Source organism: Saccopteryx bilineata, chromosome 1, assembly GCF_036850765.1.
Source record: "Saccopteryx bilineata isolate mSacBil1 chromosome 1, mSacBil1_pri_phased_curated, whole genome shotgun sequence".
In the NCBI taxonomy this organism is placed as follows: Eukaryota; Metazoa; Chordata; class Mammalia; order Chiroptera; family Emballonuridae; genus Saccopteryx; species Saccopteryx bilineata.
Genome location: NC_089490.1, coordinates 282,274,703 through 282,292,665, shown reverse-complemented (window position 1 = coordinate 282,292,665; position 17,963 = coordinate 282,274,703). Strand labels below are relative to the sequence as shown.

Below are 17,963 nucleotides of genomic sequence, written 5' to 3'. Positions count from 1 at the left end.
TGACTTGCTTAGAGTATCATCATGCTAGAAGCTCAAAATCTGTATACCAGATAAGGATTTTCAGAGAGTTACAATATACTCTCCCAGACTAAACAAAAATTTACAGACCCCCACCTTCAGAAATGAAACAAAAATTATTAAATATAATAGGAAATAGTGTCAGAGGGGTCAGAATGCTGAAGCAATGAGAAAAACTAAAGGTAACAAAGCAACAATGAAAAGTAAACAGCACACCTTTTTTTAACAGGTCTGAGTGGCAACAAGAAATTCACAAAATCTGTTTCAGGAGTAAAAGAAGGCAATGCATCCACATTGCATGTCAGTCTTGCTGAAGTTTAATTGTTTCAAAGCATATCAGTGACTTAAGTATGAATATAAATGTAAATAAAAATAAACACCCCCCTACACACACAGGCTTGAAAAATTCCCCATTTAAAGTTCCTCAGAGTTAAAACTTTCAGCCTGTCCTGAATAGAGAATTAAGTTTCTCTTGCAGGAAACAGTTCCTGAGTTAAGTATTAGAAACTGATCCCATAAACCACAAGAGGCACGTTCCTGCTTTCTGTCTACACTGAGCTCATGTATCTCTTGAAATACAGTCTTTGTTTCTAAAAAGGCTGAATTTCCAAAGGAAGATTATTTTAAGCTTTAGGCATTTTTGTTTCATCAAATCAGTCAATCACTCTGTCTCTGTTCAGAATCACTTGCTATTATGACTTTCACCCATCTTTTTTATTCACACGGATTCCTGGCTTTTTCTGTGAAAACTAGAAAGGCAGTGTAAGAAAGAGGGGTGCAAGTTTTTAAGGTTTTCTCTGAACGAACTTACTGCTGACGCAGTATTACCCCGACACTTTCCACGCCAGCAGAGAGCTGTGTGGTGTGTGGGGTGACCTGTGGGGAGTGCCGACTACAGCACATGCCTGGCCTATCCGGGCATCTGCGGGTCTCTGACTGATAGCCATGCTCAGTACCATCATCAGGGGAACCCTCCTGGGTCTGTGTGCACTGCCCAGTGTGGCATCAGCACGCTGACCCCGGAAGCTGGCTTGTACCTTCAGGAATGCTTCCTTTTGTTCGAGGTGCTTGCTGATCATTGGGGTGACGTGATCCGTCTCGGAATTGGGGCCCAGCTTGTCGGCTCCCCCACACCAGTCCTCCTCTCTCTTGTACTCCTGCTCCAGGCTCTCGAGGACGCTGCAGACCTGTGGGCAGAGGACAGCGCCAGGCTCAGAGGCACGACTGGCATCTGAGGGCCCGGATTTGCACCTTTGGGGAGTGTTTTCAGTCAGGCTCTGGGCACGAAGGTGCTCGCCCAAACGCCAAGACCAGTGGAAGGAAGCAGGGCTCCATCTTACATGAGAACACACGCAGGCCTTCCAGAACAAAAACAAAATAGAGGCTGTTTCCTGTCTCCCTCGGACATGTTTCAGGCCGTATACTTAAACGAGAGGAAAGGGGGTGACTTCTCAGCTCCTTCCTAGCCTGTTATGCCTTGATAACTAAAGTGAGCAAAAATGATCTAAAAAAAAAAAAAAAAAAAGTAAAAAAAAATGTCAAGAGTGCTTTTCTCTGCTTGACTTGGAATTGCCAGGTTCAGTAATGACTAAGGAGTTAATGACTGACTTGTGCAACAAAATTAAGCTCAAAATGAATTGTCAGTTGGAAGCTCAAGAAATAGAAGCTCCCTCTCTACCTGCTCCGAAGTTTTGTAGAAGGCGACCGATGCGTTCACCAGCTTCAGGCGGTCTTCCATCTTGAGCATGAGCTGCTGCCAATGCGAGGCCACCTTCTCGGCACAGTCCCTGATCATGTCCATGTCGTAGTGATTGGCCTGCAGCATGGCCTCCGCCTTCTGCTGCACCTGCAGGGCACTCTGGTGCGTTTTCTAAGGAAAGACGGAGACAAGGGAAGGCTTATTTAACAGGGGTGTCACGCGTTTATTGGGAAGGAACCGGGGGCCACAGTTCTTCTGTTCTGCTTGCTTTTATAGCAGCAACCTCAGTTAGTGCTCATTGGGACACTTCTGAAAACACATCAGATAGTTTAGTTAAAGAAAAAGAGTCTCCATGCCTGGCAACAACGGTGTTTCTATTTAAATGACCTAATGAAGGATGAAATGCATTAAGACTTTCCAGAATGGGCCTCAGTGATGGGGTTTCCAGCTTGAGAAATAGCAGGAGAAACCTGTAACAGCCAATATTCTAAACAGGCTGCTGACATGTTCCAAGTTCATTATTCCTAATGAGCCATCTCAGAATAGCAGCTACAGGCAAATGAACAAGTGGCAAAAAAGGTGGCCAGAGTGAATGAATGCTTTTTATTTTCATTTTCAACTTTAACTCTGGACTAGAGTGAAAAGTTTTCAAGAACTATTGATTGTTTTTTATAAAGAAAAACTTAATGAAAAGCTAAGGATGAACCAACTGTTTTCTCTGGAGGTCTGTGCCATAATGAATCTATCAAATCCCATGACAATCCAACAGGACTGCCCGCTCCCTTAACCTCACTAGGATATTCTGCGAGGGGCGAGTGGACAGGTCCTCCCAGTGACCAAACGACAACTGGACAGGGAGTGGGTGGGTCTCTGGGGACTAAGATGCTTTTCCTTTTTTAAAACAATAGCAAAGTTTTGTATTTCACCTGAAAAGGAGCTAATGACTCCAAAAAACACAGTCCTGACACCAGCTCAGTGATGTACACCGACAATTTAATTACTAGAAACCACTTAGCACAGTGCACAATTTTCAAAAGATTCCCGAAGTCTGGGCTTCAAGAGAAGTGTTAATGTGTGCCCACTGGCACTGAGTAGTTAAATAAACTAATCTAGGGGAATAAATTAATGATAATTGCTGTAGTTTCCATCTCTGGCTGACAATAAAGAGAGCAGGAAACAAGTTTTCTGTAATCAAATGTTCCTTTACCCTTGACTTTACCTTGAGATTACCTTTATATCTGCTCCCCCAATACCTAAAAATAATAACTGATCTGCTGTGGGAGTGAATTTGAGCAGGCCCAAATGGCCCGGGTGGTTCTGCTAAAGTTCTATATGGAACTGACCCATCAAGGCAGGAAATGCCCTTCTAGCCAGGGTCGGAAGTTTTGTGGACAACACTGTTTACTGGTGACAGTGGAGCATGATCTGTACTTGGCTTCGGTGAGCCGCCCAGAGCACTCTGATTTGCTGAGGCTGCTTACATAGCCGGAATGTGCCTATGAAACCAGCAAAATGTGAAAACCTCAGCCGAGATGCCAACTTGGGCTCCCTGGTACCAGGTGGTCTAGACCCGGGAAGGTACATTCCTCCAGCGCCCTCTCAGCAGGACATCAGGAGCACCCTGGCTGCGGGGACCCTTCTGTGAGGTGGTCTGGCTACTGTCCGCATCCGCACTTCACAGCAGACACCAGGCTGTTGCTTTCTCCTGTAATAGACTGTAGACCTGTGAGCACTGCTGTTTTGGGTCCTGTTGAACCTCATTTTGGCTTCCAGGGTCAGTGCCACATGGAGGGATTTAAAAGGCTTGCCTTGAGGTTGGAAAAACCCGATTCAGAGGCGGGCTAGTGTTCCTACCTCGATGGCATGCTGGAACTGCTCGTGCTCCCTCTGCAGCTGCTCCGCTTCCTGCAGCGAGCTGGCTGTGATGAGTCCTGCGTTCAACATCGATTCCCCATTGCGGATCCAGCCCAGCACCTGAAACGTTACAGAGGGTACTCCAGGCAGCGGCCCTTCCCAGGGCAGCCTGTGGACCAGCAGTCACGTGATCCAGACGGCAAGGTGCTGGAGATGCTCGCATCAGCTACAGAGTGTGGGTTTCCATATGACCCTACTGCCAACAGCCTGATAACCTTCAGGAGTATGTGATCCTACGTGCTGCACTTTAAGTGAATTCTGTTATTTCTACTTGCAAATGGGAGCTGAAAAGGTAGAGGGGTTCAGAGGATGGCTATTAGTCCACAGGTCAAAACAGATGAGGACCACCTATTTGAAACCCTACTGCCACAAAGAATTCTCTGATAATAATAATTTAAAAAGTATTTTTCCTTCCTCTCAGTCCTAATAAAAATACAAAACTTATCAGTAACAAATTTTCCAACTTAACATCAGTACTGAATGGCACAATAACCAAAGTATGAATGAAGCTGTACTACAATGCTCATGAGTCTTCACTTCATTCTCAAAGAGATGTCAATTCTGACTGCAGAAGTCACATAGACTGGGGAAGGTGCTGGGTAGTTATTTGTGGCAGAGGGTGTGTGCTACCTACCTAACATCTATTTTCCTTGTCTCCTTTATTCAGAAAACCCCGACTTGTGAGGACAGCTTAAAATCAAACCACTTTTTGGCCCCTATTACAGCTGGGTTACTGATATCACATAATTCTAGCCATTGAGATCAAAACAGTCGCCTTTGGAGAAGTTGGGGAAAATATTTTCCTGGTATGTGTGCTCCCTATTTCTTGTTACGCTTTCTTCTTCCTGACGGCTGGACTGTGGAGGTGATGGCTGGGGCTACAATAGCCATTTGGCAACCATGAGAAAAAGGCCACCTATCATTAAGATCTCAGCCTGACACATTACATGGCCACTAGATAAACAATAGCAATCCTACCACTTTCTGCTTTGCTATGTGGGGAAGATAATTTTTTAATTCACTATTTTTAGACCTGTACTCATTAGGCAAATCAACTCCTAATAAATACGTCAGTCTATTCCCTTATTTCTTACTGAACTATTTTATTTTTAGCAAGAAGAAACACTTCATTAACTGGTCTTTAAAAGGCAGGTCACATACTTCATCTTATTACATGGAAGACCAACAGGTGCTCTTTTAAAGACTTTTGTTTAATACTACACCTGCTTTAACGTGAGTGCCACCCACTTCTGTATCACACCTTGCTCATGGTCCAGAGTCACCTTAAGTCCCCTCCAATCCAACTAACACCTGTTTTTCTGTGCATCTGCCATAAAATCATTGTCTTTGTATCAGGCCAGCATCCTCAGCGGTTTCCCTGCTCATGATGTAAAACATCACGTACACACTAAATATATGTATGCATGGATTTCCACTGGTGCTGAGCCGAATGCAATCTCTTCCCAATGTTCCACTTTATATTGCCATGCTATCTAGGATGTGGCAGTACAGACAACATGGGAAAATCCTAGCCACACACAGCCCATAATCCAGTCCAGATCCATAACAGTCTAGTTGGAATAAAAACTGTAGTCATTTAGAGAAGGAAGCAAAGTGTACAGGGTTTTAAGCAAGGGAACAGCAATGAAAAACAAGCTAAATGGATGGTCCTCTCACGTGCGACACCTGCTGGGCAGTGAAGCCTTCCCCACTACAGTGTGAACACACAGCTGTCCAGTGGCTCAACCTCTACACATTCAATATGGCTGTATTAGGGTGAGGGTGCTACATTATGTATCGGGACAGCTGTGTTCTGATGGGAAACAACCTTTCCAAGGCTTCCCTGTCCAAATTACCAGACCCTTCATCAAGTGTGTGCCAGCTGGTTCTACACCCAGCACTGTTTACCTGCTTCACTTCTGCCTGCAGGTGGCGAAGCTGCACGCACTGCTCCAGGTGCTTCCGATGCTGCTCTGCTGCCAGGTCCAGCTCCTGCTGCTTTTCATGAAGAAACTCCAACAAGTCCTGGACCCGAGTAGCCATGTCTACATCTCTATCGCAGAGTAGCTCCACGCCTGCGGACATTGGAGTGAGACCCTAGAATTCAACTAGCATTTCAATTTGTTCTTAAGGGGTACACGCCAGTCTACTTGTGTGAATCTGCCCAGCTGAGGGCTAGGCCATTACTCTGAAGGCCAATTCAAGGACAGCACACCAGCAGTGAAATGTTGACACCTGTGTTGGATCACGCAAATGTGTCTTAGAGAATGTATCTGACCAGTTAAAGCAAAATGTAAAAATGTCTAACAAACCACACTAAGCCCATTTCCTATTAGTGTACTTCTTCAGTAATGATGAAAATGTGACATCCTTTATAAATGAGTGAACTTTGGCTTGTTTTTATTATTTGCTGTGTACCTAGTTTGCTTTTTAGGAAACATTTAATATGATTTGTGTAAAATGAGTAATGTAATATGCAGGTTGTTTTTAAGTTTCTAACACTACACAGTTCTTTCTACATTTCTGAGCCTACAGTGCCATCTGCTGGTGACATATAGATTAAGAAAAATATTAAAAATGTGAATATATTTTCTTGGGATTTACATTTCATTTAAGGAGAAACAATAGATCATTTATAAAATTAAAGTTCATGCTATTTAAAATAACATCTAAGATTATTAAGTGTAAGTGCACTGCATGTTAAATGTGATTGTATCACATGGAGTAGAAGAAAGCAAAACGTTTTCTTTTAGAAAAGAGCAGGTATCTGTAACATCTGTATTAGGGGCTAACTGAAATGAAGTTTGTGGTCATCACACTGACATAAACGAAATGACTTCCCATGGGGAAGACAGAGCTGACACAGGACGGAACACACTTCTTACCAGAGGCCTGCACTTCATTGACATACTGCAAAAGGTCTTGCCCTTGGTGAATAACATCGAAGGTCAGGTTGTTCATGGTCAAAGCCTTGTCTGCATGGTGCTGGAGGCGCTGTTCTGCTATTGTGAGATCTTCCGTGTCGAAGTCATTCATTTGCTGAGAAAGCTCATCGTTCCAAGACTCAAGATCTGAGATGATCTGATGGAGGAAAGTCTCTGTTTAGGATCAAGACTTAAAAATAAACATCTGTTGTGAAGCTTCCAGGCCAAGTAAGAAAGAAAGAGACTCATGTGACCATGTCAAAAGGACACAGAAGCCAATTGAAGGGGCTTCCACTGGCCAAAGATGAGGCAGTAAGCACTAAAAAAAAAAAAGAATTCCCGCCTGACCAGGTGGTGGCGCAGTGGATAGAGCGTCGGACTGGGATGCGGAAGGACCCAGGTTCGAGACCTCGAGGTTGCCAGCTTGAGTGCGGGCTCATCTGGCTTGAGCAAAAGAGCTCACCAGCTTGGACCCAAGGTCGTTGGCTCCAGCAGGGGGTTACTCGGTCTGCTGAAGTCCCTGCTGAAGGCCCGCGGTCAAGGCACATGTGAGAAAGCAATCAATGAACAACTAAGAAGTCCCAACGCGCAACGAGAAACTGATGATTGATGCTTCTCATCTCTCTCTGTTCCTGTTTGTCTGTCCCTGTCTATCTCTGCCTCTGTAAAAAAAAAATTAAAAAAAAAAGAATTTCCATAATTGGATAAAATATATCAAATATATGAAAATCCATTAATTCCTAATGTTTAGAAAAAAAGAGCTAAAAACCAAAAATTAAATGAAATACTTGTTGGTTTGATAAGAGGTAGACAGGGAACTAATCTCTATCCTAAAAATTGTTAATTATAGCAGAAAATTATTTGAGTGTGTAATAGTGGAGGAAAGTTCCCCTTTTCCAATAAATCTAGCTATTAAATGTAGAAAGAATAATAAAGTTAGAACATTTTATTCTATTTTTTCCCCAGTCAACTGGATCATGGCCATCACTGCAGAGTAAGCCATCATGAGAAAGGCTGGTGAGGAACTGAAAGTGGAAGGACCAGGCTGCCACCTCCAGACCCACAGGGCACACCTGGCCTCCTGAAAGGAGAGGGCGCAGACGGGACCTGCCTTCTGACAGGGGGAGCACTCCTGCACGGAAGCAGAACCTGAATTCTAATCAGGTCTCTGCATCTACCGTCTAAATTGACAGGAAATGCCAGGGCGAGAAAAACAGTTGAACAACCTAGGAGAAATCAAGTGAGCAAACGTGGAATGTGGGACCAGACAACTGACGGAGTCATCTCAACAAGTCATGGCGTGGAGGGGAAAGGGCAGATGGAGAGATGGAGAGATGACGAGAGACGAAAACAGAGTAGTGAGTGCCGGAGCAGCCGCACGGCCCTGGACGCACCTGCAGAAACTGCACAGAGGCTGGCTCTCAGCAGACACTCTGGGATGTCTGCTAATCTGTGAGGCAGTCAGTGTAAGTGAAATGGTATGCTGAGCAAGATTTTCTCTGAAATGCTACAGCTCAACACACCAAAACCAAAGAAGAGATACCTGAAGCAAGGGTGGCAAAATCGTGTTGGATTCACTGTACTATCCCCACTACTGTGTAGGTTTAAAACTTTCATAATATGTATACTTTCTAAAAATTAAGAGTTAAATTTACAACTCTTTATAAATTTTATAAATCCAAAAAAGGAGGAAAAAAATATCTTGTGGAAGAATTTATATAATCTACTTCAATGGAATAATATTTCCCAGAGATCCTAATGAACTTCATCCACAAGAGCAGTAAGCAAATTGGTTTGAAAATCTGTCAGTGTGAGCGAGTACAAATAACCCAGCTAGGAGATGGGAAGTAATAAAACCCTGATGGCTTCCCCAAACTCCTATTGCCCAAATCTTCCTGATTTATCCTTTTATTGTGTGTGGGGGGGTGTCCTGTATACCAGTGGTCCCCAACCCCCGGGCCGTGGACTGGTACCAGTCCGTGGGCCATTTGGTACCAGTCCGCAGAGAAAGAATAACATAAAACATTGTCAGAATAACAAACTTAAATACAGCCTGAATAATGAGGACATGCTCGTTCCTCCTTTAATTTAGCCCAATAAATATCATAAGTTTGACAATTATTTTTAAAAATACCAGTTTTTACACCAGGCGCATAATTTTATTTTGTGCATTTATCCATCCCACCCTAAAGGCCAGTCCGTGAAAATATTTTCTGACATTAAACCGGTCCGTGGCCCAAAAAAGATTGGGGATCATTGCTGTATACAATAAGTAAATTATGTTAATTTGTTAAATTATATTTACTTATAAATCAATAAATTCAAACAAGGTCAATTAGACATAAGCCAAAAACCTACTGAAGAAAAATATTGTTAAAAAGAAAAATATTTCACATAACTTTAATCTTTTTTTTTTTTTTTTTTTTTTTTTTTCATTTTTTCTGAAGCTGGAAATGGGGAGAGACAGTCAGACAGACTCCCGCATGCGCCCGACCGGGATCCACCCGGCACGCCCACCAGGGGCGACGCTCTGCCCACCAGGGGGCGATAATCTGCCCATCCTGGGCGTCGCCATGTTGCGACCAGAGCCACTCTAGCGCCTGGGGCAGAGGCCACAGAGCCATCCCCAGCGCCCGGGCCATCTTTGCTCCAATGGAGCCTTGGCTGCGGGAGGGGAAGAGAGAGACAGAGAGGAAAGCGCGGCGGAGGGGTGGAGAAGCAAATGGGCGCTTCTCCTGTGTGCCCTGGCCGGGAATCGAACCCGGGTCCTCCGCACGCTAGTCCGACGCTCTACCGCTGAGCCAACAGGCCAGGGCCACATAACTTTAATCTTTATTCTAAGGGGAACGTTTCTTTTCCAGCGCTGAGGGAAAAGACACTGAGGTGCAGCGGTGAGATGCAGACTCAGCAATGGTGTCTCGTGGAGACAACATCAGGCTCACACAACACTCATGTGAGGACAGTAGGCAGAGACCAGTGTGCTGAGCCCAGCAGGATGGGAACACACCCCCTCAGCATCAGGAAGCCCCGGCATGGCCACGATCAAAGGATCGTCAGGAAAAACCCTTCCTGGAGTTTAGCCCTATAGCTTTTTATCCACACAGCCAAGAAGAGAAATCTCTGCCGAAAATAAAGCTCGAGAAAATGAAAGTCATTTTTAATTACTGATTCTTAGGAGAAATGCCTTTGAAACAAATCTTAAAAATGTATCCTAGAATTTTTAGAAAGTTTAAGTTTGTCTTTCGGCACACACATATAATAGGACTGTTTCCCATTCCTAACCTGTCTCAGGGCACTGTAGAAATTATTTTGTTTTTCGATAATAGATTTTTTTTTAATCTTTTTTTTGTTTGTTTTTTGTATTTTTCTGAAGCTGGAAACGGGGAGAGACATTCAGACAGACTCCCACATGCGCCCGACCGGGATCCACCTGGCACGCCCACCAGGGGCGACGCTCTGCCCACCAGGGGGTGATGCTCTGCCCCTCTGGGGTATCGCTCTGCCGTGACCAGAGTCACTCTAGCGCCTGAGGCAGAGGCCAAGGAGCCATCCCCAGTGCCCAGGCCATCTTTGCTCCAATGGAGCCTTGGCTGCGGGAGAGGAAGAAAGAGACAGAGAGGAAGGAGGGGGGGGGGGTGGAGAAGCAAATGGGCGCTTCTCCTATGTGCCCTGGCCAGGAATCGAACCCAGGTCCCCAGCACGCCAGGCCGACGCTCTACCGCTGAGCCAACTGGCTAGGGTTAATCTTTTTTTTTTTTTAACAGAGACACAGAGAGGGATAGATAGGGACAGACAGACAGAAACGAAGAGAGATGAGAAGCATCAATCATTAGTTTTTCGTTGTAACACCTTAGTTGTTCATTGATTGCTTTCTCATATGTGCCTTGACCAGGGGCTACAGCAGACCAAGTAACCCCTTGCTCAAGCCAGCAACTTTGGGTCCAAGCTGGTGAGCCTTGCTCAATCCAGATGAGCCCATGCTCAAGCTGGCGACCTCAGGGTCTTGCACCTGGGTCCTCTGCATCCCAGTCCGACGCTCTATCCTCTGTGCCACTGCCTGGTCAAGCTCCACCCACTTCTGAGAGACAGAAACGCTACTCTAGTTGAAATACAAAGATATGGGGGATTTTAAAAAATTAACCACGTAACAAGTGAATTTCTGCCAGCAACATAAGTCCATCCTTCCTATGGGTAGTCAGGTGAGGATTCTACATGAGAGACAATCCCATCTGAAACCTAAACTGCTCAGGTTTGCATGTTTCAGAATCATTCAAGGAAACAAACAAGCAAGCCAAAAAAACCTCCCAAAAATAAACAAAAACAAAAAAAACCCCAAAAGCTCACCTGTTCTAAGGACATGACACGTTCAAAGTTTTTGAACTACGGACTAGCTGGCCGGGGCTGAACTGCAGGTTTGGTTTCCTCAGCTCAGGAAAGCACTGCCCCCAGCCTGGCACCCCGGCCATGTGAACTGTGTGATTCCGCGTGGGGGAAATGTATGTGTTGAGATCCTGATCTCCATTTTAAAACACTGGTTCAATGAAAGTAGAAATACAATTAAATTCTTTCCCCCTTTAAAGTACCTTTAATATGAGTGAAGGCAATTTTATTTTTCCAAATATCCAAATGTCCTGGAAAGATAAACTTCAAATGCTTCTGACTGCTTTGTATTGCTTTAATTACAACTATTTTTTTTTTTTTTTTTGCATTTTTCTGAAGCTGGAAACAGGGAGAGACAGTCAGACAGACTCCCGCATGCGCCCGACCGGGATCCACCCGGCACGCCCACCAGGGGCGATGCTCTGCCCACCAGGGGGCGATGCTCTGCCCATCCTGGGCGTCGCCATGTTGCGACCAGAGCCACTCTAGCGCCTGAGGCAGAGGCCACAGAGCCATTCCCAGCGCCCGGGCCATCTTTGCTCCAATGGAGCCTTGGCTGCGGGAGGGGAAGAGAGAGACAGAGAGGAAAGCGCGGCGGAGGGGTGGAGAAGCAAATGGGCGCTTCTCCTATGTGCCCTGGCCGGGAATCGAACCCGGGTCCTTCGCACGCTAGGCCGACGCTCTACCGCTGAGCCAACCAGCCAGGGCCTAATTACAACTATTTAATAAGCAGCTAAGTCTGCAAAGGGAACACCTCTGAAGCCGAGGTCAAGGAGAACAGGCGGCCAGGGCTCCCGCGCATACAAAGTACAAGGTGCAGGTGGGACCCAGTGGCCACGCCCTACTGGGCGGAGGCCAGCATGCCTTCTCTCCCAATGGTGCCAAGTGGACTTCATGGTCAAGACACTGAGAACAGGCTTTACCAGGAACGTGTGTACGGTTTAATGCCTTTCTCGTCATTAACCGATGATGATAATGAACATAGCCAAGAAGGCCTTTCTTTCAGGAAAACTCTGATGGAACTTTAGAGAAACAGCCAACCAAAGGGCCCTGCAAGAGGCCTGCAGGGGCCCGGCTGGTCCCCGCACTACCCACACCTCTGACAGGCCGAGAGGAACACACAAGGCACAGGGTCTCCCCCTCAGCTGAGGCAACACAAGGCAGTCTACACAAGGCCCTGCCAGCCTCCAGCCTTTGGTGGCACTGAGGGTCTGGGCCCAAGTGCCCTCAACGTACTGTTCTAAACCCAAGACAAGCAACGAACATGGAGAGAGTACCCTCTATACATCCCGGTCGGCATTCGCAGGGGCCACCTAGGCAGCCCGGAGGGGCCCAACAGGCACTGAGTCACTCACTGCCACCAGTGCTGTGAAGCTGGCGGCTGCCCGGGCCGGAGCGAGTGTTAGCTCCTTTCACCACGTTTTCACAGACGGACTTGGTGAGAGCCGATCAGACGTCCTCCTGCCTGAACATCAAGTCCAGGAAAAAGATCTTCCCTGGCACAGAATTAAGGACCACCCTCTTTTTGCTGAAGAAAAATAAGACACCTGTACTTCTTTCTCCTAGTCACATATATGGTATAAAAGTCAATGTCTGAGTACGAATTACAGACGATCTGAAAACACTCCTGAGGGGGGAACTGAGTTCCCTACTCCCTAAGATGCTCCACCCCAGGCTCAGCTCATTCCCAGTCTTGCACGGAGAAGAAGCAGGAACGAAGGCAGGGGGAGAAGAGGGGACCAAGCCTGAGCTGGGCCCGCATCAAGGACAGGGCATGCTGCGGGTGCCCCAGTAGAGGCAGAATAACCAAGACGGGAGATGGAGACAACTGCTCTAGGAGCTCTGCCTCCGACCCCTCCAGACTGGTGTGCTCGGTCCTGCTGGGCCGCGGACCCCCCGCCGCCACCAGTTCCAACTGCGGAGCAGGAGCAGAGCTCCCCAGCTGCCCAGGATCAGCTGAAGCAGGAGCGTTCTCCCTCCTTTTGCACAGCCTGGGGGAGGACCCAGGACGGGAGCCGAGCAGGGGGCAGAGAGAGGCCCTCGAGGGCCCAGGAAGCCCAGCCTGTGGGGACACTCACATCGATGGCATCCCTCTCAAATATGCGCAGCTGCAGGAAGAGCTCGAGCTTGATCTTGCGCTCCTGGAAGAGCTCCTCCATCTGGGCCTGAGCCTCGTCCAGCTGCTGCAGCACCGTCTCGATGTGGCTGATGGAGCTGTTGTGGGGGGTCTTGTTGCTGGAGATGGCCGAGTCCCTGTGAAGGAGCAGAGGGGAAATGGGGATCGCAAAGAGACAAACAGGAATTGGAGGAGCAGGCCTCACATTGTCAGAGAGCAGATCCGGCAGCTCAGGACTTTGGGGGAAGAAGCTGGCAGGAAGCGGACTGCTGCTCTCAGAAAATGGAGCGGCCGCCCCTCCCGCCAAACAACAGCGGCTTCCTCCTCTGGGCAGTGTGTGCGGACCTGAGGGTGCACTGGAGAACCTCTCCCCAGTTTCTCAGCCGCTCTTATCAGAAATCTAGTAAGTACCCACGGTCACTTTAGCAGAGTGCCTTTTCTAGCCAGTTTTCTCCTGAAGCAGAGAGAACAGATGACATCTGTTAACTATAAGCGGTAGTTACATTGACTGTGAGGGGTGAAACTTGAATGAACCAAGAAGCTTCTATCCAGTAACTTTTGCCTGACTCTTCGCAAAGGGAACATCACGCAAAGTTATCACCAATTCAATACACTGGCCTCTGAGTAATAGAGTTGGGAAATGAAACAAATTGCTTCCAGCCCCGTAAATGTCCCTGTCTTCCTGCCACAAGGATCACCTGAGGGGCAGGTGTCACCCCAAGGCCTGGCCTACCCGGCCTCCACTCTGAAAAGGGGGACACTCCTCACCCTCTGAGAGACAGGTCACTCAGGGCCTGCAGGACACAGTCGTAGGAGGTTTAAATTAATCTGGTTTGTAAAGAAATTTCAGTAATTAGGAAATATGAACAAAAGCTGAATTCTAGGAAAGCTTATTAGCCAATGCTGTAATGAGAAAAATTATAGAGAAAAAACTGTAAGGGAGAAAAAAAGAGAAAGAAAAAGATGCTACTCCCCGTGATACTCACAGATGTTATTTGTTCTCTACCTAGTTGTCAGAGAATTATAGCCGATTGTTCCCAAAAAGTGAGGGGAAGGGGAAGTGCTGGCAGGATTTCAAAGTGTTTGTGCTGAGACAGGAGGGGAGGCGGGCCCACCTCAGCTGCTGGATGAGGTCCTCCCCTTCCTTGATCACATTGACAGTCACTTGCAGGGTCGTCTGCTGCTGCTGGCCGAAGCGCTTGATGAGGTCCTGCACGGCCTCCACCGACTCGGCATACACATCGTCCAGCAGCTCCTTCTGCAGCTCCTCCAGCCATGTCCACAGCTGGGGAAGGAGAGAGCACGTGAGGCCCGGCCCTCTCCACCTCCCAGGGTGGTCCTGGTGCCGGGGACAGGGACAGGGCGGGCATGGTGGCAGCCTGCCCCTAGGGAGGTGGGAGGGAGGGAGAAGTACCCCAAAGAGTCTGACAGCCAGCAAAAAAGAGGCACAAAAAACACAGCATGCTGCCGCTGCCTGGTGAGAAAGGGAACCGGCAGAGAGCTGAGGGGACTGTCACAGAGGAGAAAAAGAGGGACGGGCAGTCGCTCTTTCCAGTTCTTCCTAGGCTCAACCTGGGTGCAACTGAAATCAGAAAAGACCCCCTCCAACAACAGAAACATCTGCTGCACATAATAGGCACTCTTTTGCACGTCTTCTGGGTGGTTTTATTTTATTTTTAGCAAGGGCATTACAACCCGTTATTAATTATTGACCCACTGCACAGACCTGGGAGCTTCAGCGCCTTCAGAAGAGAAAAAAGCACATAATGTGGTGGAATGAACCCATCGCCAGGCCTGGCAGGAGATCCAGATGTGGCGCTGCTTGGTAACCACACCCAGCCAGGCCACGGGCAGCCAGTCACAGGTCAGGCCTTCCGTGAGAAGAGCAGGCACTCCAAAATCACTTACACCTCCATTACCACCACCATGAAAAATGTGTCTGAGGTCTTGAGTGGCTGAAGGCAACTTGGCTTTAGGTTTGGTGACAGGAGAGCGCCCCACCTGCTTTTGGGAAGCCGATACCTCCTCCAGGTCTCTGGGGAGCCATTCAGTGAGCCACAAAAGACAACTAATTAAACCAAAAGGGTCCTGGGAGCTTGGAAGTGGCGTATGTGTGGAGGAAACGCTTTGTGGTTCCTCGGGGATGTAAGAATCACCTCCAGTACCTCACATCAATGAGGTACAGGCAGCTGCCTGAGCTACAGTGACACAGTCAAGAAGTGTCCCCTGACACTGCCCAGCCATGCTGGACTTGGTGGCAAATACAGCACAAGTGTACTTGCCAAAACAAATTGTGCGCATCTGGCCTCTTGTTCCGAGATCACCCTATTTGAAAACTGCTTTGCTGAGGTATATATGACATACGATAAACTGTGTGTATTTCAAGTGCATAATTGGATACAGTCTGACCTAGACAAATGCCCATGAAACACCACCACATCAAGTGAACAGCTCCCTCACCCCAAAAGTCTTCCTGTACCTGGCAACCCTTCCCTCCATCTTCCTCTGCCTCCCGCCCAGGCCATCACCCATTTGCTTTTGGCCACTATAGATTAGTTTTCATTTTCTTTAAAATGGTATAAAAAAATTATGCAGTATATATTCTTTGGGGAGGGGGTTCTAGTGTCTTTCAATCAGCATTATTATTTTGAGAGCCATCCATATTATTATGTTTATCAATAGTTAATCCCTTTTTATTTTTGAATAGAATTCCATTCTACGTATATCTCACGAGTTATCCACTCAATCCGCTGATGACATCTGGGTTATTCCAGTCCTTGGCCACTATAGACACAGCTGCTCTGCACATCTGTGTACAGTCTCCGCAGGCACCCACACTCTCTTTTAGGTAAATATCTGGATGTAATGTGGCTGGAGCACACAGCAGGTGTAGGGTTAACTTTTTAACAAACTGCCCAGCTGTTTTCCAAAGTGGCTGTACCATTTCCATTCTCATCAGCAGTGTGTAAGAGTTCCAGTTTCTCTACATCCTCACTGATACTAATGTGGTTGGTTTTTTTATTTCAGACATTTTAAATGAATGGTACATCACTATTGGGTTTACTTAGCCATCATTTGACTAATGATGGCAAACCCAAGCGAGCCTATAAGAGTTCTTTTGTTGTCAAACATATCTTCAGTTGGAAGTATTATGCTTATCAGGTCCATAGGCATTTTAAATATGGCAGGTCAATTTAAAAACAAGGGAAGTATTGGCAAAGAACTTATTTTTTAGTTAAGTTACTTGGGGTCCTAAGAGCAAATTTTACTAAATGTTAAACAGGGCATTTGTTAGATTGTCTCATGTTATTAAACCATGTTTGTGTATAAGTCATCAAATTTCATACAATACAAGAATTTTAATTAAAGGGATTTTAGAGATATGGTGGTTTACCTCTTTTGAATTTATAGACAGGAACAGAGTGATGAGGTAACTTGTACAAGATGGAGAAGATCTACTGGTAGTGCCAACTTGCTGGCAAACCAGTATCAGACAGGAAGCCTCTAGACCTGGGCACACTTTGTGTTGATATTGTATTTTGACCTTTAAAAAATGCCTTTATCAATTCACCAACTATGGACTAATATTTTGAACCACTTATTAAGGGTCCATAATCAATAACCTATCTTTGTTGGGTTTGTTTGCTCTCTTCTAAATTTTCATGAACATGGTTGCTACATTTATAAACAGTAGGATGCAAGGCAGCACTATAACCATAAGAAATCTCCCAATTTGCTCTAATACTCCCCTGAACAACCTTTCAAGTTCTGCAGGTCATACTGTGTAATAAAAGTAGCAGTATAATGAGCTTAAGAGATGCTTTGACACAGTGACCTTCAGAGTGTCAATATTGCCCTCAAGAAGTTACTAAGATGGCCAGAGACAGAGGGCGAGGACCGCTAAGTGATCAGCAATGTTCTGTACAATTGAATTACCCTAAGTATAATGACCCACTCAAATTAACTGAAGAGGCAACATTTGCTAAAAGAAACCAAGCACATGCCAGATAGGCTGTTCTGAGCAATAATGAGTAGTTTACTGAAACAAAGCTGTAATACTTTACCCAGTCAAAATATTTAACTAAAAACACCCATCATATGTTATCTAACAGGTAGGTTTTTTTTTTTTTTTTTTTTTGTATTTTTTTTTGTATTTTTTTTTTATTTGTATTTTTCTGAAATTAGAAGCGGGGAGGCAGTCAGACAGACTCCTGCATGCGTCCAACCAGGATCCACCTGGCATGCCCACTAGGGGGCAATGCTCTGTCCATCTGGGGCATTGCCCTGTTGCAGCCAGAGCCATTCTAGTGCCTGAGGTGGAGGCCATGGAGCCGTCCTCAGCGCCTGGACCAACTTTACTCCAATGGAGCCTTGGCTGCGAGAGAGGAAGAGAGAGAGAGAGAGAGAGGAAGGAGAGGGGGAAGGGTGGAGAAACAGATGGGCGCTTCTCCTGTGTGCCCTGACCAAGAATCAAATCCGGGACTCCTACACGCTAGGCCAATGCTCTACCACTGAGCCAACTGGCCAGAGCCTGGACTTTTCTTTTTAGCTGAAATGGTTTCAACTTCATGGCAACCTGCCTTCCACATGTGGGGGGAGGTGACTGGCCACTTGTTTCCAACAGAGAAAACCTTCTCAGCAACACCAGGCCATCAAATGTACGACAGACATTTATAAAAAAAAGTAGACTTTTGCAACTGTGTTTCTTCTGCTGAAAAAAAAAAGAACAAAAACACTCCACTCCCTTCTCTCAGAGTCTCAATTCTATCTTCTACCTTAATGCACATGCTGCGCTGTAGCTGCCCCAGCTGGTCCCTGTGGGATGAGCCCAGGAGCATCCCCTGAGCACATCTGCCGTGACTCAGCCCGGGAGCTGGCTGATGCGTAGAAAATGGAGAACACTTAAGGAATG

At 46.5% G+C, this 17,963-nt stretch overlaps 1 protein-coding gene across 10 annotated transcripts in view; it reads right to left on the bottom strand.

Moving 5' to 3' along the window:
• TRIO (trio Rho guanine nucleotide exchange factor) overlaps nt 1–17,963 on the bottom strand; it is a 351,333-nt gene that overhangs the window by 125,446 nt on the left and 207,924 nt on the right. For all 10 annotated transcript variants that reach the window (XM_066243866.1, XM_066243876.1, XM_066243803.1 and 7 more), the window contains 7 exons: nt 14,167–14,336; nt 13,014–13,188; nt 6,517–6,712; nt 5,540–5,706; nt 3,572–3,691; nt 1,697–1,888; nt 1,056–1,205 (listed from right to left, as the gene is read on the bottom strand). In XM_066243866.1, the coding sequence (XP_066099963.1) occupies nt 1,056–1,205; nt 1,697–1,888; nt 3,572–3,691; nt 5,540–5,706; nt 6,517–6,712; nt 13,014–13,188; nt 14,167–14,336 (1,170 nt within the window). The remainder of the gene's footprint in view (nt 1–1,055; nt 1,206–1,696; nt 1,889–3,571; nt 3,692–5,539; nt 5,707–6,516; nt 6,713–13,013; nt 13,189–14,166; nt 14,337–17,963) is intronic.